The following is a 22979-nucleotide window of genomic DNA, read 5'->3' as shown; positions in this document are numbered from 1 at the left end:
CCCTCCTTCTTTCACTATCCAATATTCAAGCAGATACGTGCATTGGAAAATAAAGACTGACCATAAAAATTAGGCAGATAAAGAAACTAGAAAAGAACAAAATAAACCCAAAGAAAACAGGAGCTAGGGAATTTTTTTAAAAGCAGAAAATAATTAAAAAGAAAAGGGGTGCCTGGGTGGCTCAGTGGGTTGAAGCCTCTGCCTTCAGCTCAGGTCATGATCCCAGGGCCCTGGGATTGAGCCTGGTTCACTTCCTCTCTCTGCCTGCTTCTCTGCCTGCTCGTGATCTCTTGTCTGTCAAATAAATAAATAAAATCTTTAAAAAAAAAAAAAGTTATTTGTAAACAAAAAAAGTTAACTTTTTTTTACATATTTTTACATACATAAATTTACATATATGCCAGTCAATAGAAAACTGAAAGAAAAGACAGATACAGTCGCAGAAAATATAAACTGACTCAAGAAATAAAAACCTGAATTAGTAAAAGAATCACTTGAGGAAAATAAAAGGTTGAGAGAAGATCTAATTGGGAAGGAGGAATGGAAGGATTGAGTACAAAAAAAACATCCAAGTTTTAGGACAGCAGCTATCTCTCAGAAGGAGAAAAAGGAGGAAAGACTGGGTAGGAGGAGAACAAAAAGTATTTCAAGAATTCTTGCAATGTTTTCAAAATTAAAAGCTTAAAATTAACGATGGAAAAATGTTAAAATTTACTAAATGTATGTAAGACTGAAACCGAAGAGCGTTTCCAGATGGCTTATTTATTAGGCACACAAGAAGAGCCATTCACCAATGGTGAATTAATTAAGTTGTGTTTGATTGCATCAGCCGAAGAAATGCGTCTAGATAAAATCAATGCAAGACTCTGTCTTTCAACGACAGCTGCTCAAAGAGTCGAGGACACTGGTGGCAGTATCAGTAGTCAATTTAAAAACAAGGCAAATGATTTCGGGTGGTTTTCCTCGGCTCTTAATGAGTCCACAGATGTTACTGATATTATGCAGTCATTAGCAGTTATTGGAAGAGTAAGTGCCAAGTTTGAGTAAAAAAAACAAGCCTCTATAAACAGTCTGTATAGATGAACTACAGACAAAAATATTTCCAAAGAAATTGAGAAAACACTAGTTCAGTACAACCTGAAGTAGAACCTGGTAAGGTGTGTTAACCCTAAAGATAGTGGTAAAAACATATGTGGAGCAGAAAAAGGCTTTACTGGACAAATTTACAAAGCTTGTAAAAATGTGTGATACTGAAAATCTGTAGTTATTCTCTGTAATACTTATCAGTAAGTACTCTGGAAAATATGTGAATCCTTCGTGTAACAAATAAATTAGTATAAATGGATGTTATTTGCTCTTTTGGACTTAACCATCATCATCTGTTCTGTGAATTTTTTTTTTTTTAAGATTTTACTCATTTTTTATTTGACAGAGAGAGGTCACAAGTAGGCAGAGAGGCAGGCAGAGAGAGAGAGAGGAGGAAGCAGGCTCCCTACTGAGCAGAGAGCCCGATGCTGGGCTCGATCCCAGGACTCTGGGATCATGATCTGAGCTGAAGGCAGAGGCTTTAACCCACTGAGCCACCCAGGCACTCCTGTTCTGTGAATTTTTGTTAGAAAAAAATGCTGAGTATTCGCACACAACCATACAGCAGTTCAATGGCTTAGCACTGGTAAAATTTTATTGCAATTATCTGAGCTTAGAGCCGAGACTAAACTTTGTCTGGTCAAGACCATCCTCAACTACTATCATGGAATACTGACTAGCTTTCTAAATTAGCTCTAGCTACAGACTTTATAACGTTCTTAATTAATACAACCTAAAATGATAAGGTAAAATAGAGCTTATGTGCAAAACTTTAACTTTGCTGAAAGATTTTATTTATTTTAGAGAGAGAGCTCACGTAAGAGAGCATGCACAGGGGAAGGGGGAGAGGGAGAGAGAACCCCAAGCAGACTCCCTACTGAGCATGGAGCCAGAGGTGGGGCTCGATCTCACCATCCTGAGATCATGACTCCAGCCAAAATCTATAGTCAGATGCTTAAGTAACTGAGCCACCAAGGTGCCCCACAAAACTTAAGCTTTTAATGACAACTAACATCAAGTTACTTTTTATGTTTCCCTTGCTATTAAAATCAAAACAAGAAGTGGGATCTCCCTCCTACACAAATTGGCAATGGATGTACTTTCTGAGCTCAAATGACAGTCCCACAGTTGCAACAGCATTTTTTGACCTGAATATAAGTGTAAAGCAAATATCCATATTTCAAAATCCAATTAAACTCTGCAGCTGATGGGGACCTGGGTGGATCAGTCAGTTAAGTGCCTGCCTTGAGCTCAGGACATGATCCCAGGGTCCTAGGATCGAGTCCCACATCGGGTTCCTTGCTCAGCAGAGAGCCTGCTTCTCTTTCTCCCTCTGCTGCTCCCCCTGCTTGCACTCTCTGGATCTCAAATAAATAAATAAAATCTTTTAAATAAATAAACAAACTCTGCAATTGAGAAGCTTCTGCCTAACCTTCAGTTGAAAGTGACAAACCTGCAATGTAATAACTTTGCTAAAAGGTGAATATCCAGACAAGAATTTAACATTATCATTTGTCTTCCAAATGCTAAATAGGCTCAATCAGAATCATATGCTCAAGGTCAACATCAACAGTTATAAATAAAGTATTGGTATACGCCCTTGATACATGACGAAAATGGCCCCTTCCCTCTCTAGTCTTTCTCTAAAAAACTCATAACCCTAGTCTAAACAATGAGAAAAACATCAAATTCTAATATAAGACTATACACATCATATAATATAACTGACAAGTAATACTTAAAGCTTTAAAGGTCATCAAAAACAAGGAAAAAAGTCTGAGAAATTGCCACAGCCAAGAGGAGGCTAAGAAGATATAATTAAATATAACACACTATCCTAGATGGAATCCTACAACAGAAAAAAAGCATTAGGTAAAAACCAAGAAAATCTGAATAAATTATGGACTTTAGTTAATATAGTATATCAATACTGGTTCATTCATTATAACAAATGTACCTTACTAAAAGTATGATGTTAATAGAGGAAACTGTCCCGGGTTGAGGGGAGGATATAGGAACTCTCTACTATCTGCTCAATTTTTCTATAAATGTAAAATTGTTTAAAAATAAAGTCTATTAATAAAAAATAAATCATATGCCAGTGGATAATAGTATTTGGCAGTACCTAACCTATGTGAAAAGATATTTTCTAGTAAGATGAATATGTCAGAAAATCTTATTACACATTAATATTAACAGAACATCTACAATTTTGATAGGGAACATTGACTGTGAACCTCAATTAAACAAAAGATTACTACCCCAGAAAACAAGTTCATTCTTCTCCTTAACAGAGTGGTATTTTTAAAAATTGTACTTATTATCACATTTTGAATTGCCTCAATAAGAAATCTGTAGAAATTCGTTTTCTCATTATATAAGTTACCAACATTCTATCTATCCCTTGGGCCACAAAACCTAAAGTAGGTACTATCTGCTCCTTTGCCAATTTCTGGTGGGTCTGAAATAAGATTGGCCATGGCTGGTAATTGTTGAAGCTGACTGAATAGTACATGGGGATTAGATGCACCTTTCTACTTTGGGATGTTTAGAAGCTATCATAATAAATATTAGTGGTAAAAAATTATCATTAAATATATTGAAAATTTTTCCCTGAAAGGTATGCAAGCAAGTTCAATCCAGTCCCAAGGAATGAATAGCTTCTATTTTATATAAACTGTACCAAAGCTCAGAAAAAAGTGTTGTGCTTCCCAACTATGTTTATTAGGGTAGTCTCACCAGAATATGAAAACCAACCCAAAAAAGCCCATGTTTAAAAAAAAACTGAATTAAAGCAAAGGTCAAATGTCACACAAACAGATGGACAATTACTTAAAATATTGGTAAATCAAATTCAATACTCTACAAAGAATATAAAATTATAGCAAATAGCATTTACTTTTTATTGTATACTACCTTGAAATTTATTTTTTAGTGTGCTATAATAACAGATTAAACAGGAAAACCATCATAAAAGCAGCTCAAGAACACACTTCAAATACTTCAACATTATTCCTCATTAAAAAAATACTTGGGAAGCTAAACACGAATAGATAGGCCTTTACTGTCTTAATCAGAAAACTGCAGCAAATATCAGATTTAATCGTTAAATACTAGAGGACTACCCAATTAAGTTTAATATAATAAAAAAGATAAGGATAAAAAACTTCTACTAACTCAACACTGTACTGAAAGACTGAACCAATGCTGGTTCTTCTGCGTTTTGTAACATCTACATATTCAAACACTAGTTTTCTTATGCACAAGTTTCTTCTGAACATATCTGATGAGAAAAAGTAACATGGCTCTACTGAAAATCAAGCTCTACAGATATACATTATATTGTTATGAGAGGACTTAATATTTCAAAATAATCAAAACCCAAAAATATCTACCAATTAAAGCAATGCCAGAAAAAATTTTAAATGTATTTTTTGACAGAATGAAAGGCTAATTCTAACTTCACAGAAAAAATGTTAAGAATTTCCACAAAAATACTAAAAAAGGAGAACAATGAGAAGACTTGCCCTACAAAATACATGAAAAACTACAGAAATTAAAACAACATGATTTTTTAGTGCTTAACAAATCAAAGTAATAGAACAGAGTCAAAAGAAATTCACATATATATGGTAATTTAGTCTATGATATAAAGGACATTTCATTTGCTTCAGGGGAAAAAGATGGGCTTTTCTACGAATGGCCCTGGGAAAAGTGGCTACTCATTTGGGAAAAACAAATCTTACTTCATATAAAAAAATAAATTCCTGGTGACTCAGAAAGAGACTCCTGCCCCTCCCAAAATTAAAATATAAAAAAGCTAAAGTATAAGAGAATATTTTCATTATATTGGGCTGGGGAAGGTATTCCCCAGCAAGAATCAAAATATAGAATACATAGATTTGATTACATCTACTTTTAAAAACTCAATAAGCAACAGACAAGTAACAGTTAAAGAGAATGTATTTCCAACAGCTGTAACACAGAATATATTTCCAACATATGTATATTCATGTACAGGGTCTATCAGCATGCTAATAAATCAATTTTTAAGAAGTAAAACAACACACAGAAAAGTGGGATACAAATTACTAATAAACATATGAAATATCCTGAACCTCATCATTAACCAAAGAAATGTACTTTAGCACAATAACATCTTTTCTTCTTGAAGATGCAACTAATAAAAATTTTAAATAACTACAATATCCAGTATTGGCTAAAATGTAGTGATATAAAAATATTAAATAATTAGAGTAATATAAACTTGTAAAAACATATTTTTTTACAAAGCAATTTGGCCCTATCTATCGAAACGTCAAATGTGCACACCATATGACCTAGCAAACCCAACGCTAGGAATCTATTACAAGGAAATATTCACATGTGTAAAAAGGATGGACCTATAAGCACAGTTAATGTACAAGATTGGTCTGGAACATCCTATAGTGTCAGGCAGCAAGCTATCAAAGGCTGTCACAGCTATGTCCAAAGGACTCAGGAATTAACCCAAAGAGGATGTCACCTGCCAAAGGTGTCACAATGTGGTCATCAATAAGATATTCAAAGGATTAAAACACATCAAATAGTTTTTAAATCCAGGAGTTCAAACTGGTAACTCCCTCAGAACTGTTCACCTTTAGAGGATAAAAGGAAACTAATCCCTTACTTTGAAAACTGGTAAATATAAGCAAAGAATAAAGTATTTATCCTGTCCTTCCTCTGTGAATTATACTACTGGGTAACCAAATAGTAAATGGGGGAATATTTTCTTTATAGAATTACTCCAGTCACTATAATAAAAAAAGAAAGACTGGGGAGGAGGTGGTGGAGGAATGACTTAACTAGAATACCACCATTTTGAAATCCTTAATAAATTAACAGAATTATAATATTACTTTTTCAATTTACAATGTTTCGCTGTTGACTGGTTTCCACGGATCCATTAACTCTTTATCTCAATGAACACTTTAAAAACATCCACTTTGCAGAATTAAAGATCAAAGACACCCGTTTATGAACTGATAAACTAGAAATGGCAATGATTCTGTTGCTATGAAAGAAATTTAAAGCTAACAGTGGAATAATTTATTACCATCATTCCTTACATTATCACAATATATAATTTGCTACAAAAATTTTAGTTTTAGCTACACATATCAGAATTTCTATTCACTAGCTACAATAAAAAAGGTAAGTAGAGAGAAAGAGAATTGGGGCTCCACATCATTAAAAAAGTAGTAATAATGAGCTTCTAAATTACATAGCCATCCGTGCGGTGTATTTTGTACCTGAAAATTGCCTTCAACAAGCAAAGTATAAATCTCCCAAATCATTTAAGCATCCTGAACATGCATAGGTACATACCTAATCTCACTCATGATACTTGTTCAAAAATGTCTGCAGAATTAGGTATTGGTATAAAAACATCTTTAGAGAAGCAAAGTTAATGAGGGATATAACTGCAAAGGAGGCAAAATACAACCACAAATTCCTTAGTTTACAGTCAAGTAAGAGGCTCAATTAGGAAGCACAAAACTGTCTTATATTGTAGGTAATATTTAAAGGACCGGAGGAGAAGTTTTGGTTTTTTGGAGACAGGCTGATTATTGTTCCTATTATGTAAATCATGAGAGTGTAGGCAGGGCATAATGGCATTCTGGTAACCAATCTAATCGTTCATAAAGGAATTTTTTTAAAAAATTACAAATAATAATTGCTTTCATACACCAATTTAAGTTATTACATGTCATATCTATATGACATACTATTTAGGAACATTAAACAAGCATACTGAATCTGACCTTATTAAAAAGGACTGTACTGTTCCTATGTGAGTAAGATGCAGGATTTTTAGCATACAAAATCATATCCCAGAAATAATAAGCACTTACAATAAAAGGAAAATGACCTTACGAAAGTCTGTTTGCTTACCTGAACCACCCACGGACTGTTGGCAAAGGCCATAATATCTCTCTCTTCCCAGAAAAAAGCAGAATCAGATCTTTTTATCATTTCGAACTTACTAAGAAGCTTCATAGCATAAACCTTCTGTGATGCCTTATGACGAACCTGTAGATTTTTTAAAACACAAAAATAATTTTGTGAAAGTTGAACAGATCATATTATAATTCTATTATTAAAGACTTCAGTTATAAAACAAGATGATCTTTAGCTAACTAATAAAAAGTTTTAAAAGCATTACACTTTAAATGGGAAAAAAGAAGAAAAAATTCCCAACAGCCTAAAAATTTCATGAAATACACAATACCTTTAAATGCTAGGTTCCATGAATTCATAAAGCTTCATTCCTTAATGTTATTTAAGCTAACCAATTTTAAGAACAAGATATTGTTAAATGAGAAACTTTCAAGGTATGTACATGTATCGCTATCTGAACACAACCTAATAAATTTAGATATGAAGAGATATGTGATTTTGTTAAGTCATCTTTATTTCTTTCAAAGTATCCTACTTAAATGGTTTTTTTATGTTAAGAAAAAAAAACTACCAACAATATGATTATTTGATCAATTCTTTTTTTTTTTTAAGATTTTATTTGTTTATTTGTCAGAGAGAAAAAGCACGCACATGCACAAGCCACCTCCAGACTGAACAAGGAGCCCAACAGAGGCCTTAACCTGAGCCAATGGCAGACACCACTGAACCAACTGAGCCACCCAGGCGTCCCTATTTGGCCAACTCTTATCTTCCTTATTAGAATGTAACTTCCACAAGGGCAAAAACAGTATCTTTTTTTTGGACCATCATTTTAATCCTAAATATATGACAGCAAACGCTACCACAGAGCCAACAAATACCTAACGATTATAACTGTTAACGTTTGCTGAATAATTAATAATAAATACTGACTGCTAGCATTTATACGTGGGTATCTAACAGGAGTTAAAAAAAAAAATGAACTCCAAATCTTCACCCCTAATTTATTCCTCCTACAGTCTTCCCCATTTTAGTAAATGGCTTCTTCATCCTTCCGGTTAGTTGCTCTGGCTAAAAGTCTACGGCTCCTCTTTTTCCCTCACACAGCTCATCAAACTCACCAGCAAATCATTTCAGTTCTACCTTAAAAGAGTTTCAGAATCTAATCATCTCTAACTATCTCCACTGAGAACAGCCTGGTCTAAATCTTTTCTGTCCATTACCTACGATAACCTAACCTGGCTTCCCTGTCACTCTCACCCACCCACAGTCGGGTCATCCTTCAAAAACATAAACCATTTCCTGTCACTCCTGTTTTAAAACCCCAGTGGTTTCTCATTTCATCTCTGTAGGTGTTACTCTCTGTGCCTGGAATCAGCCAAGCCCACACTTCCTTCAGATCCCTGCTCAGATGTTACCTTCTAAATGAGGCCTACTCTGGTCAAGCTACTTTGATTTTTCAATTTACAGCCACCCTCATGCCTATTCCATTCTTTCTTTCCTGCTTTTGATCCATTGCACTTACTACCACCTTACAGCTTCTTTTTTACTTTTATTTTATTTGGTCTTGCACTAGAAATTAAGCCCAATGAAAGCAAGGATTTCACTGCTTAATCCACAGTGCTTAGTAAAATGCCTGGCACATAATAAAATATATCTATATAATATATATATTATATATTATATAAAAAAGTATTTATTTTAGCAAATAAGTATTTGATAAAAGAATGAATTTACTGGGGTGCCTGGGTGGCTCAGTGGGTTAAGCCTCTGCCTTTGGCTCAGGTTGTGATCTTGGGGTCCTTGGATTGAGCCCCACATCAGGCTCTCTGCTCAGCAGGCAGCCTGTTTCCCCCCCACACACAACTGCCTGCCTCTCTGCCTACTTGTGATTTCTGTCAAATAAATAAATAAAATCTGAAAAAAAAAAAAAAAGAATGAATTTACTGAGTGGGTGCTTACTATATGCCAGGCACAGTATATTTTCAAAATGTTTTATTCTTCATAACAATCCTAATGAGATATTACTTCCTCATGTTACAAATGAGAAATATGAGGCACAGAGAAATTAACTTGCTGAGGATTATACAATGAGTAGAAATCAAGATTTAAAGGTACAGTAGTCTATGGTACCTGGGTGGCACAGCTGGTTATGTCAGACTCTTGGGTTTCAGCTCAGGTCATGATCTCAGGGTCGTGAGATTGAGCCCCATGTCAGGCTCTGTGCTCGCTCAGTGCAGAGTCTGTGTGAGATTCTCTCTCCCTCTCCCTTTCCCTCTGCTCTTCCCTATGCACTTGCTCGCTCTCTCTCTCTCTCTCTCATACAAACAGATAAATAAAATCCTTCTTAAAAAAATTAAAATGAAGGTATAGTAGTTTGCATCCAGAATCCATGCTAGTAACCACTTATCTATGCCATTTCTACATAAGTATAGTCAGAATTAGGACAATTTCCCCCAGAACAGTGCCAGACTACATTGGTCAGCAGAGTCTCCCAAGCAGTGACTGCTCCTTCTCACTAAGAAGTATGTCATTATTTGTACAACAAATTATATGGTCATCCTCTGAGGGCTGGATGAAAGAAGAGGACACTGAGCTCCTGACGAAAATCTACAGAGCTCTAAATGACCTAGCCTACAACCACCCTCCCAATCTAAATCTCATCATTTTCTTTCCCTTGTTCATATTTCAACCATATTTAACACCTTCTTTTAGTCCCTCTAATAAACCTTTCCTCAAGATCTTTACAGGTACTGGGAAGGTAACAGAAAAGCCATCACAGTCTCTGACGTCACCTCCTCCCCAGCGACTAGTTCCTTCATTCAGCTGAAATATAAACTCAAAGGAGTGAGGAACTCATTGTTCTCTATCTCAGAACTCCATGTGTTTTGTTCCTAGTAGATACCATAACTTGCGATTTTTTTAAAATGTTGTTTCCTTGTATTCCTGTCTCCCCCATTAGAATGTAAGTTCAACAAAGTTAGGGATTACCCATGCCTATTTCATTCTCCATTATATCCTCAGTGTCAAATACAATGCCAGCACTGCCAACTAAAATAGATACTAAATATTTGATGAATGAATTAATATCTGTGAAAAAGAAATTTTTATCTGATCACTGACCAAGCTATTAACTTGCAGTTTCAAGAAAAATACAACAGTAAATTTCTAGTTATCTCCCATCAAGTATTGTCCACATTTAGAATCAGTACTTATATTGATGAAAATAAGATAAACCAAAGGAATGCTCATGTCCCTCCTAGAGAAGATATATAAGAACCATCATATTTTATAGATTAGGAACTGTATAAAATGCTACCAAATCCTAGAAAAATCATACAATGCTGTACCTTTTTAATAGATTTTTCTTCCTAACAAATCTTAGGTAAGAATTTTATTTGAATGCACTTGAACAAATCACTCAGAAAGACAGAAAAAGGTCTAGCATGAAACAATAAAGATACATACTCCAAATCATGCATCTTTGGCTATGATAAAGTAACTGATACTATCTAGACCTCACACTGTAAACTACAATCAAAATGGCAAAACATATTAAGCAACAGTTTTCAGGCTTGGTAAATTAGGCAACACAAGATTATAATCCCTGAGAGGAGAAAAACTCACCAAGTCAGCCCCCATAATTGCCCAGACACTCTACTTGAAGGCAATATCCGAACCAGCACACAGGTGGATCATATAAGCTAAGTACAGTGGTCCTGCTGAACTGAGAAGGCAGAGATCAGTGTTCAAGACAAATGAGGCCACTGTATTATGCTGGGCAGGAAACAGGAATATAAGGAGCTATGCAAAAGGTCTCTAGAAGTACCATTTATCCAAAGTGAAGTATCCAAAGTTTATCAGGGAGCAGGGGTTGATAACAAAACAGAGACACTGGAGGTGAAATAACATTAGAAGAACAATCAATTTCCAGCCAAACAAGAATGGGGAAAACTTGCTCTTTCCTAGGCATTCAGGTGAGACAGCTTAGGAGAAAGAACCATGTGCTAAAGCAAGAGGTACTCCAACATTACCTAACAATGCCTAGTAATGTAATGCCAATCCCTAAAAGATCAAAAGGGGAGCAGAGTTTGGAGGTTCAGTCTCACCAGTTAAAAGGAATTGGGAAACAACTTGGTCTTTTTGCACAAAGTATAAATTTCAGTGTGCACAAGTTAAGGGTGATCATCAGGTAATTGGACAGATTATTAGAATGAAAATCAACACATCAACAAAAAGTAACAAACTAACAAAAAATCTCTATCCTATATATGTAAGGACCAGTACATATTTTAAAAAAATTACTTAGTGGGCCACGTGGGTGTCTCAGTTGATTAAGTGTCTGCCTTCGGCTCAGGTCATGATCCTAGAGTCCTGGGATGGAGCACCACATTGGGCTCCCTGCTCGGCAGGAAGCCTGCTTCTCCCTCTCCCCCTGCCACTGCCCCTGCTTGTGCTCTCTCTGTCAAATAAATAAATGCTGGGGGAAAAAAAAATAGGCATTTAAAAAAATGAGTAAATAAATGTAAAAATTACTTAATAGGCTCAAAAGGGAAGTGTGAATCATCACAAGAAAAAAGGAGTCAATAGAAAACCCCAAAAACACTGAACTTAACTAACAAATACTTTAAATATCTCTTACAAATATGTTCGAACAACTGAAGGAAAATAAGTTAAAGAAAAAAAGGAAAATGTAGTCACAATGAGTGAATAGAGGAAAATATCAACAGAGAAATACAAACTGTAAAAAAGACACCAGAATTTCTTTAACTGAAAAGCAACAAAAATGAAAAATTCATTAGAAGGGCTTAATAAAGAATGGAGACAGGAGAGAAGTCTGTGAACCTGAAGACAAATCAATCTAAAGAATAAAAAGAAAAATGAAAATGAGAGACTCCAGGGCTTGAAAAGCAATTAAACGGTATAAAAATACTATATATAAATAGACTAAATATAAATATAATAAACTAAACACACCAACTCATAGGCAGAAATTATCAGAATTGATTAAAAAAGCAAAACTTAATCTCATATATTTTAAATATTAAGACCAAACAGATTGAAAATAAAAGGACAAAAAAAGATGTGCCACACAAACAGCAAGGATAAGAAAACTGACAGAGCAATATTAGTAACAGATAAAGAAGACTTCAAAGCAAAGAAAAAGGGGGTTAAATTCAGATAAAAGGAGTATAATTCAAAATCCTAAATATGTATGTATCTAATAAATGAGCTTTTGTTCATGAATCAAAAAATGACAGAACTAAAAATAGAAAGACAAATCCATGATTTCAGTTGGAAATTTTAACATTCCTCCCAGTGTTTAATCTCAGTGCTTAATATAAGAAGTAATCAAAATATCACTATGGATATAAAAAAAAAAAATACGGCCCCCAAGAAAAACTGGCTAATCAAGTCACAATTACAAATGTTAATATATTAGTAAGTTACATAACTTCTCATTTTAAGATATTTTACATTTAAAACTTCAAGTATTTTGATATGACTTAATTTTACATAAAAAGAATTCTATATGCAAACGGTCAAAGTTATGATGAGGGTCACAGATTATATCTATCTTCTATATTAAATTACTAAACTGGAATAACAATTCCTTTTATTTACAGACATTATAGAACACGAAAATAAACACATGTGAAAGCAGTATGAAAATATGAATGGTAGGCAGGGGATTAGGAGATAAAGGATCCTCATCAGAAATGAGAAATCCCTTCCACAACAAATAGACCGGATTTTTAATTGATTTGTATCGAATTAGCAAATTAGCTCAAAACAAATGCTCATTCCAGCTGTTAAATGTTATAAAAAAAGTTTAAAATATTATTAGAAAGAGGTTGCTAAGGTACTACTTCTCTAATTGTGCCACTCTTCAAATCTTCATTTATTCTAAGAACAAATCAGATTTTGAATGTTTCCTAGTTTCATCAGAAAAGCAATCCATAAAACACTAAGAGACAGTCAATTACTTTACACTGTAAAATTATTTATCCTTGACTCATATCATGGCAAGTTCTAAAAATCCTGTAAAGCACAACTATGAATAGAAACGAAAAGATGTTTGTCAGCTGATAGAAAATAGTAAAATACTTTTTCTTTTTTTTTTTTTTTTTGAGAGAGAGAGAGCGCGTGACTGGAGGAGGGGAGAGGGAGAGAGAAAATCTCAAAGCAGGCTCCACACCCAGCAAAGAGCCTGACATGGGCCTTGAACTCATGACCCTGAACCAAAATCAAAAGCCAGATGCTTAACCAACTGAGCTACCCAGGCACCCCTATTTTTTATCTTTTATATCTGAATTAACTAAAATAAAAACAAACCTAGAACAAAAAGACCATTCAAATACACAAAAAGTCATACAGCATAAGTATAAATCTTTGAACATGAGAAACATGCTTGTTCACTTTACTTCTGCTGATTCTTTATGCAACATTACTCTCTGTCTATGCTTCCACAGCACTTACAACAATCTAATATTATAATTAGTTATATATATATATCTGCTTCATAAGCTCCTTGAGGCAGAGTATAAATTTTCATTTGTGGGACTGCCTTGTGATTGGCAAAATGCTGAATATCCAATTCAACAAATTCAACAAAATTATAGCTATGTCTGTATGAGGGAATAAAATTTTTAATAAATAAAGACTATTTTGCCTAGATGCTCTATTTAATGAAGCCCAAATTTCATGTAAACTATTGGGATAGGACACTTAACTGGCTCCTAATACAAGAGTCAGAAACCACCAGCTTGTAGTCTTTGACCTGATCTATAGAACAAACATTAAGAGGCAACAGCTGAATTCATGCCAAACATCTACCTCATACTTTTAAAATTCATTAGCACTAGTATTACAAAGTACTACAATAAAGCGCTGTGACTTTAGAAAAGCTGTTTCCATTGATCTTCCTTCTGAGGATGTCTCTTTCTGAATGATTCTATTATAATCTCCCTCAGCATCTCTGTACACTCCCCTTTGTTCCTCCTCCTCTATTCAATATGGATGGATAAACAGTCAGATACAGGAGCTATTCATTACTACACTGTACAGAGTACTGCTTAAAAGCACAGATTTAGATGTCAACAAACCTTTGCAAATATCCTATTTATGAACTACGGGGCCAACTTACTTTACCCCTCCAAGTTTCAGGATCTCATCTATGTCAGAATCTCACAGAACTGCTGTAAGGGTAAAATGAGACTATGAATATAAATACTTAGCACACAAAATGTACTCAATGAAAGTGTCAGCTAATACCACCACAGACAAATAGAACTTAATTCATTCTATCACAAACCTTTATATGTGTTTCCCCTATGTCACTAGGCTGAGTACGTGACAGACAAAAAAAGTTGCTCCTAGTCTCTAAATGATATTCCCTCCCCCATATATATAAAACACAAAAAAAGGGTCAAAGAGCTAAGAGTGGTTTTATCTCAAATGACAGAATTCTGGGTGATTTCTCTGTTCTTACATTTGCTTATTTGTATTTTATATAGCAAATATGTATCTCTTAAAAAAAACTTTTTTAAATAGGTGAAACAACGCTAATGTAGCTAGAGATAAGACTTGCTTAGAAAATCTTAAAATAGACCTAGATTTCATAGAACACTTGTGGACAAAAAGCTTTCAAAAAAATTATTCTAACCAAAATGTCCTATTTGAGATTTTCAAAATTGGCTTTTAATTTCAAAAATTACAATTGATTATTTTTATAAGATCCAGTTTGACAGACTAAAGCAGTTAGTGTGTGCTGCTAAGGTTTTCACTAAAAATGTCTGGTTATGGCAGTCAAGACTGAATGAAGGAATACAGGAATTACAAAAGCATGGAGGGAAGGAGATAATTCCTGCAACTCAGAAATAACTTTGTAACCAGGGAAGAGCCTGTTTTACTTCAAAAAAGGAATTAAAAATTTGAGTTGACATGACAAGCGTTAGAAAATCATTTCCCCTATACTCTTTCCTTCTGACTGACTCTACTTTAAAAGCTTAATTTAAACCAATTAAATTAAAAGCAAGGGGGGGAAGAGATCCTTATCTCACATCTGCCTCAAGTCCTGTCACAGAGCCTCTATCTCTTTAATACTGGATCCTAGAAAGCATCTGAGCCCAGGGATCACAAGGAATCACAATCAATTCACTTGAATGAAAAGTTTCTGTTTCAGGTTCTGTATTGTGCAAGATATAAAAAGACAAGAAAAATCCAATCACAGATATGATCTGACCACACACATCCATCATTTACCAATGTTCACAGTTGGAACTGACAAGTCACTAGAGCGAGGACTCTCCCTTTCTCCTTGCAGCTCTACAGATACTCCTCCTAAACTTTTCACTTAGCTGAGGATAATCTCCTCAGATCTGGCCAACTATTTTCAGATAAGCAGCTACCAACCCCTGATGGAAATGCCAAAAGCTTTCTAAAGCCAGGACTCCTACTCTTAAAAAATTTACAATATAAAAGGATTCAAAGAAATATACATATAAACTACAGTACAAGGCATAATATGGTAAATTACACAAAATTATTAAATTAAAATATGCAGAGGAAAGATCACACTCAAATAACAGGTACGAAGGAGAGTAACAGGAGAAAAGTTTTCTTTTAAAATGAACAAAGAGAACAATGAATTCTGGTACACTGAAAAGAAATTTAAAAAAAAAGAATAAAAAAATGAACAGAGAGAAAGAAAGTGAAACAGATTGAAGAAACAGACAAGAAAACAAAGAGCATGCTCTGAAATAAGTAGCCTGCCCAGAATGAATAGCATAAAAGATAAAATTGGTGACATCTTTAAAAAGGGCCTAAGGGCGCCTGGGTGGCTCTGTGGGTTAAAGCTTCTGCCTTCGGCTCAGGGTCCTGGGATTGAGCCCTACATCAGGCTCTCTGCTTGGCAGGGAGCCTGCTTCCCTTCCTCTCTCTCTGCCTGCCTCTCTGCCTACTTGTGATCTCTGTCAAATAAATAAATAGTATCTTTTAAAAAGGGGGGGGGTGCCTAGAAGGCCAGGATGAAGACTTCGTGCTTCACGTAGTAGTTAAGGGAGCCATGAATATATTTTAAAAAGTTCAAATTGGCTGCAGTTTCTATTAGGCAGATAGATCTGTACTTCCTGTCCTTTACATATACTAAGACACAGACAGTAGGGAAATAAGGAAAACAGAAAACATGTTAGAAAAGCCCCTAGTTAATTCTACTATCTATCTACCCATACCCAAAATGGGACAGTATCGATACATGAAAATACAAGAATATGAAGTATGGGGAAAACAGTCAGTGAAACAGTAAATGTGGGTCCACCTGAGCCTAGATGGCATGAATTACAGATTAAACAAGCTTGGTTTTGATAGTTTCTCCATCAGCACCTGCCAATCCAAAATCAACAGTCCAATGGTGAAACATTGTTAGCAGAAGTGGAAAACAAAGTAAAATACAAAGGAGATGCTCAATACCCTACTGGGAAGAAAAGGGTGTCTTGGATGACAGTGGTTGGCAGTGAACACCAAAAAATAGACTGGAGAACTGTTATGAACAGGACTTACTGAAAAATTAAATTTAAGAAATGAATAAAAGAGAAATCAATGATTTCTAATTTTTTGGCATGAGCAACAGGGTGATAGTGGAGCCATGTATTTATTAAGATGTGTTACAAATTTGTGGGTGAGTTAGAGAAGGAATCAAACATTCTAATTTCACATATTTTAGACGTGACACATCTTAATGGAGATGCCAAATAAGCCATCATGTTTAGAGAGCAAACTAGAAAATTCTGAGCAGCAACTATGAATCTGAGCCTTGACATCATGTAGATTATATTTAAAGTCACAGGAATAGTAGCGTGCACCTTGGGAGAGAATGCAGATCAAAGAAACAAGAGCCTAGCCTTTGGAACTATGATATTTAGTAGAAGTCAGATGGAGAATGAACCACTAAGGAAATTAAGAAAGAAGAACCAGAAACATAGGAAAGAGTGGTGTTTCAAGAAAAGAAGAAGAACTGAATACTAGTAAGAGGCAGAGAAAGAGGAGAATGAAACCCCAGGAAGGCAATAAGGTAACATACAAAGTCTGTATTCACTGGCACAGAAAAATGATTATGACTATACAACAAAGAAAATCGACTATGGAGTCCTCTATCTGGATTCAAGTCTCTGCTCAACCACTTAGTGGTTCTATGAGCTTTGGCAGGTTGTTCATCCTACCTATCCGAACTTGCCCATCTGTCAAATGGGCATGACGGTAATACCGTCTATCTAAAGTAGTTCTGTGAAGACTGATTACTACACAGAAGTTGCTTAGAAGCCTGCCTATAATATTGTAACTGCTCTAAAGTGTGTGTTATTACTTAATGTTACATAAAAAACCCACAAATTACAAAACCACTATATAATATGATCCCTTAATACACAGAAGACACTAATACATTACACATACCTTTAGAAGTCAGAAAACTATACATCAAAGTAATAAAAGTAGTGGGGCAATCAGGAATTTTAAAAAGTATAATGATGGCTTACTTTCTTATTCTACTATGGACATATCTGTTGTATAAATAAGATAATTTTTATTTTTAAGGGAGACTAATCAGCATTGATGCAATTTTTGAAACTCCTAGAAAGAAAATAATTACAATAAAATATAAATGTCCACTTAAAATAATTTGATCTTAGTTTTGTTAACAATTCCCAAATGTCCAATTATCAAATACTAAAAGGATACCAAAAGACTAGTTACCTTTATGCTTGACAATGAAATAAAGACATGAGAAAAGGAGATTTCCACACTTTATTCTACCCAATTCTAAGCAACTTAGACCTCTAAGAGTGAGAATGCATTCATATATTAATTTCTTTAGTTTTAAATAAAACAATCACCAGGAAATGTAATGATCACTTTTTTCTTTTCTTTTCTTTCCTTCCTTTTCTTTCTTTCTTTCTTTCTTTTTTTTTTTAAGTGGGTTCCCCACCCAGCATGAAGCCCAACACAGGGCTTGAACTGATGACCCTGAAAAGACCTGAGCTGAGATTAAGAGTCAGACACCTAACTGAGCCACCGAGGTGCCCCTAATGAATGCTCTTGTTAAGAAAAAAAGAGTAGGCAACATCACAAAACCAAACTCCAAAATAAGAAGATATAACTTCAAAAACAAAAATGCTAAACATATTTCCACTATTAACCATGAAATCTTTTTTTTAATACCTTATATGTTAATAAAAAAATTTTTAAAAATTAAAAAAAAATATATATAGTGTTTTATTCCCCTTCCCCCCCCCAAAAAAAAGTTCCCACCAATAGAACCAAGAGGTAAAGCCAAAACACACATGCTCCAAGTTCTTGTGTCAGGTCATCAGACTAAAGCAATGTTAAAATATTTTTCATTTTTAAAAACATGTGACTTTGTTTCTGCATGTTTTGTGGACAAAATAAAATTCGGAGTGGAAAATTAACAATAACAGAAGCCTTTTCTTTTCCTTTCTTGAATGTACTGAAGTTAAATGATCAAATTCACCTAAAACAGAGCAATTGACTACATTGCTATAAAAACATGACAAATCAGGATCTCTCATATTTCCTTCCAAAAACAGAACTCCAAATTCTAGTCTTTCCTCTTTATCTACACTGAATCCTCAGTGTGAAGAAACAATGTATTTACTCTACATACTTATAGTATGAATCTTTGTATCAAATAGGCTATAGTAACAGTGGTGAACACTTAGGGAACACTATAACTAGGCTTATTTATTTTTTAATAAATAACTCTTTGAGTTAGACCAGGGCAGAAGTAGGATTCGATTACTTTATATTTTCCCTATCTTACAAGATAACTCAAGATAACCATAACTCAAAATCTAATCTCTGACCCTTGCCCCATGGGAATTCTAATAGCCAAAACTTCACCATTTTCACTGACTAAAAATAAAATAAACAAAACCCGCATTACTTTCAAAGGCAGCCCCCTCCTCATATCTCCAAGTTAACTTCTCAATTCCCTCCACCACACCTCATATGGCATTGTTCCAAGTCCCTGAGCATTTCATCCCTTGAGTACTCTCTACCGCTGTGCCCTTTAAAACAGGGTAACAGAGCATCTAGAATGTATAAATGACGGAGTATGGCCCAATCATCTCAAAAGAGAAAAAACCTGTATCAAAACAATCCAAACTTTCTTTAGTATTTTGGGCAGCCACATCACCAATGATTCTTGCTTGGTTTACATTCAAGGAAAATTGTTCTTTGATTCATAATTACTGTTAAGGAATCTACTCCTTGAGTTCTTCACATCTAAGTACAGGTTTTTATTCTGGTTAAATTTCACTTCTTCTATCTGGCCAACAACCTTCCCAACTTCTGGATTTTGGCTTCTCATCTGAAAGCATTCTCATACTTCAGTTTTAACTCCTTAGTAAAATTATTCAACATGTCAGCATTGCCTCCATACAATAAATGCCTCATTAATAAAACCCTGAAGAGAAGAAGAGAGAACAAACAGATCCCTGGGGATCTCTGTCCAAGGCACCACTTATGCCTTCCTCAGCCTCCTTAGAAACAGCTATTAGTTATAATGCTGCCTAACTCATATCCTTGTTCATTGACATTTTTCCATATCCTCTTATGTATATCAGAGTTTTTCTTTCTCTCCTTTTTTTTTTTTTAATATTTTGTTATTTATTTGACAGACAGAGATCACAAGTAGGCAGAGAGGCAGGCAGAGAGAGAGGAAGTGCTTGGAAGCAGGCTCCCTGCTGAGCAGAGAGCCCGATGCGGGGCTCGATCCCAGGACCCTGGGATCATGACCTAATAACCCAAAGGCAGAGGCTTTAACCCACTGAGCCACCCGACTCCCCTAACAGACTTTTTCAAATATCTAACAGATGTATATCACACCTATTACACTACCCTGATCTATAAGTTCAATAAACCTATTAAAGAAAGAAGAAATGAAAGAGATGACAAAGATAAGTTAGTCTGTCATGACTTGTTCCCAGAGAAGCCGTGCTGACACACAGTGAGCAGTCCTCTTCTCAAGCTCCATCAAAAAGAGTAGAACACTATTGGAGTGAAAAATAGAATCTGACCCCATAATTTGACCAAAGACAATAATTTGTAAGCATAAAAAAGCGGAGTTTCATACTCAAGTGATGAAAACAGGAATATCATTACAGTTCCTAATTAATATGTAAGTGCAATATTGATTACAAACATTTATAATATTTCCAGTTGGTATCACTGTTGCCTGCAAAGATAAATTTCATATTAAAATGTCTTTGTGGGGCGCCTGGGTGGCTTAGTGGGTTAAAGCCTCTGCCTTCGGCTCAGGTCATGATCCCGGGTCCTGGGATCAAGCCCCGCATCGGGCCTGCTTCCTCCTCTCTCTCTGCCTGCCTCTCTGCCTACTTGTGATCTCTGTCAAATAAATAAATAAAATCTTTAAAAAAAAAAAAAAAAAAGTCTTTGTTGGGGGCACCTTTGTTGGGTGGCTCAGTCATTAAGCCATTAAGTCATTAAGCCTTTGACTCAGATTAGGGGCCTGGGATCAAGCCCGCATGGGCTCCCTGCTCTGCGGAGAGACTGCTTCTCCCTCTCCCATTCCCACTCCCCCTGCTTGTGTCCCCTCTCTCACTGTCACTCTCTCTCTTGTCAAATAAATAAATTAAATCTTTTTTAAAAAAGTCTTGTTGGGTTTCTAATATAGCTAAGTAAATCTCAGCTAATTAAAGAAAAATGTTATTAGTCTTAACATATTAAATAAAAACACAACAGTTCTTGTGGAATATTAGCTGCTAGTAGGCAATGTGTGAAATCAAGCTGGCCTAACATATTCTAAACCTCAGGGTTTCAGCACTGGAAGCGACCGGGGTTACCGTTTACCAGCGCCGCCTTCTACAGATGAAGACACTCAGGTTCTCTGAGACGGAGTAACTTGACCAAGCTCACAAAACTAATTCTGGCATGGCCGGGCATAAAAATAAGATCTACTCAGAGGCTACTGATATCGTACAAAACCCCGCTTTATAAAATAAAATAACAGAGCAGAACAACACATTCTTACCAGCTGCACTTCACCAAAAGCACCCCTTCCAATAACTTTCACCACATCATAGTCTTCTGCCTTCATCTGTAGCCCTCTGATTTTCTTCACAATTTTCTCATCTGTAATTAAAAGATCATATTTATAAGCAATACTTTTAAATAATTACTATATTTGTAAGCAGATTTTTAGTTCAAGAAACTGTATTCAGTTTTTAGCTAAATCTGTCAGTTTTCGAAGGTTACTATTTTAAAATGTAAGATACATACTAACTTTACATCAAAGAACCAAAACTCTACAGTTTATTAACACATATAAAACAAACATTACTAACTACCAAAAAGCAGCAGTGAAGCTATTTCATTTCTGACTCTGTTGCTTGACAAGATGACAGCTAAACAGTGATGTCCCACACAGTCCTAGAGCGCATTGTGAAGAATGGCAAAGAGCTGCTATGACATTACCTGCAAGGCTAATCTTAGTAATAAACTTAGTAGCCTACTTCTCTGAAAGGTAGTAATCACATATGATAGATATGGTAACTAGTCAAGATTGTTTAATTATGAAAACAGCCCAATCTCTGACAATTCCAACTTAAAAAGCTCACTGTGTTGCTTACTAAAGACTGAATTATTTTTGAGAATCTGTCCTTAGAATTCGACTTCATTTACAGCTTCACTGCAACATCAATACTGGCAAATACTAAGTTACTGCATATACAACAATAATTTTTATCACATTATCTTTCATCAGCTAGACTGAAATGTCTACATTTATACAAACATAAAGCTCATTAAGTCCCCTGGGTAATGTAAACCTAAGTCTTAATATTGTTAATATTAATTTAAAAGTGCTCTTTGAACTGCCATAAATAACCTATCCTGAAATCACTAGTCTTAATAATTTATACAAAATCTTGAACTTTACCTACTTTACAAACTGCAACTAGTTCTGCAGTTTTGCTTTGAAAATAAAAAATCCTTGTAATTTAAAAACAAACCAAATAGCAAACTAAAAAATATTTAAGGTTAACAATGTATAAACTGTAATATAAATCTCATCAAAAGTATAGTGATAGGATCAAATAAAAAGTTTACTCACATCTATTTAAAAAATTATCTATATTCTTGTTTTTCCTCAAGGCAGGAAAATCCAAATCAAGGACCAAGGAATTTAAGCCATCCTGTTTAAGAGAAAATAGAAAAGGAAAAGAAAGTTGTTATAATTTCCAAATATTAAAAAAAGTCTTAAAATTTTGTTATAAGCTATTCTTGCTATCAAACCATTTTGATATGAAATTGCCCAGTGGCTCCGTATAACAGCCCTAACTTGTTTGCTAACTTCTGCTAGAAAATATTATGAATGATCCTATCATGTTTTCATTTGTTATTTTAGCCAATAGAAAAATGGCATTTGTGTATGTAGGTCTTTGTTTGTTTATTTATTTGGAGAGGTGGGGAGGGGCAGAAGAAGAGGGACAGAGAATCTTAAGCAGGCTTCATACCCAGCACAGAGTCAGAGGCCAAGCTCAATCTCACAACCTGAGATCATGACCTGAGCCAAAATCAGAAGTCAAGAATGCTTAATCAAAGACTGAGTTACTCACCTGCCCCTAGAAAAATGTCATCTTAAGATATGCATCCCCTGGGGTGCCTGGCTGGCTCAGTTGGTAGAATATATGACTCTCGATCCCATGGTTATGGGTTTGAGCCCCACACAGGGGTATAAAGATTGCTTAAATATAAAATCTTAAAAAGAAAATATGTATCCTCTATTATTTTTGCTAGTCAGATGTCCTCCTCTCTCTCTTCAAATGTCCAGGAAAATTTCACCAAGTTTCTGACTTTAACGAATACAGACTAAAGAAAATAATCCCATTTACAATGCATCAAAAAGAAAAAAACGT

At 35.0% G+C, this 22979-nt stretch overlaps 1 protein-coding gene across 1 annotated transcript in view; it reads right to left on the bottom strand.

The window, feature by feature from the left end:
• ROCK2 (Rho associated coiled-coil containing protein kinase 2) overlaps positions 1 to 22979 on the bottom strand; it is a 139352-nt gene that overhangs the window by 56782 nt on the left and 59591 nt on the right. The window contains exons 2-4 of the mRNA XM_044262070.1: positions 22175 to 22256; positions 21095 to 21195; positions 7021 to 7158 (exon numbers count right to left, since the gene is read on the bottom strand). Coding sequence (XP_044118005.1) covers positions 7021 to 7158; positions 21095 to 21195; positions 22175 to 22256 — 321 coding nt within the window. The remainder of the gene's footprint in view (positions 1 to 7020; positions 7159 to 21094; positions 21196 to 22174; positions 22257 to 22979) is intronic.

The sequence above is a fragment of the Neovison vison genome, chromosome 8 (assembly GCF_020171115.1).
Source record: "Neovison vison isolate M4711 chromosome 8, ASM_NN_V1, whole genome shotgun sequence".
NCBI classification, from domain to species: domain Eukaryota; kingdom Metazoa; phylum Chordata; class Mammalia; order Carnivora; family Mustelidae; genus Neogale; species Neogale vison.
The sequence above is the reverse complement of the archived record's forward strand: the minus strand, read 5'-3'. Positions and strand labels throughout refer to the sequence as shown.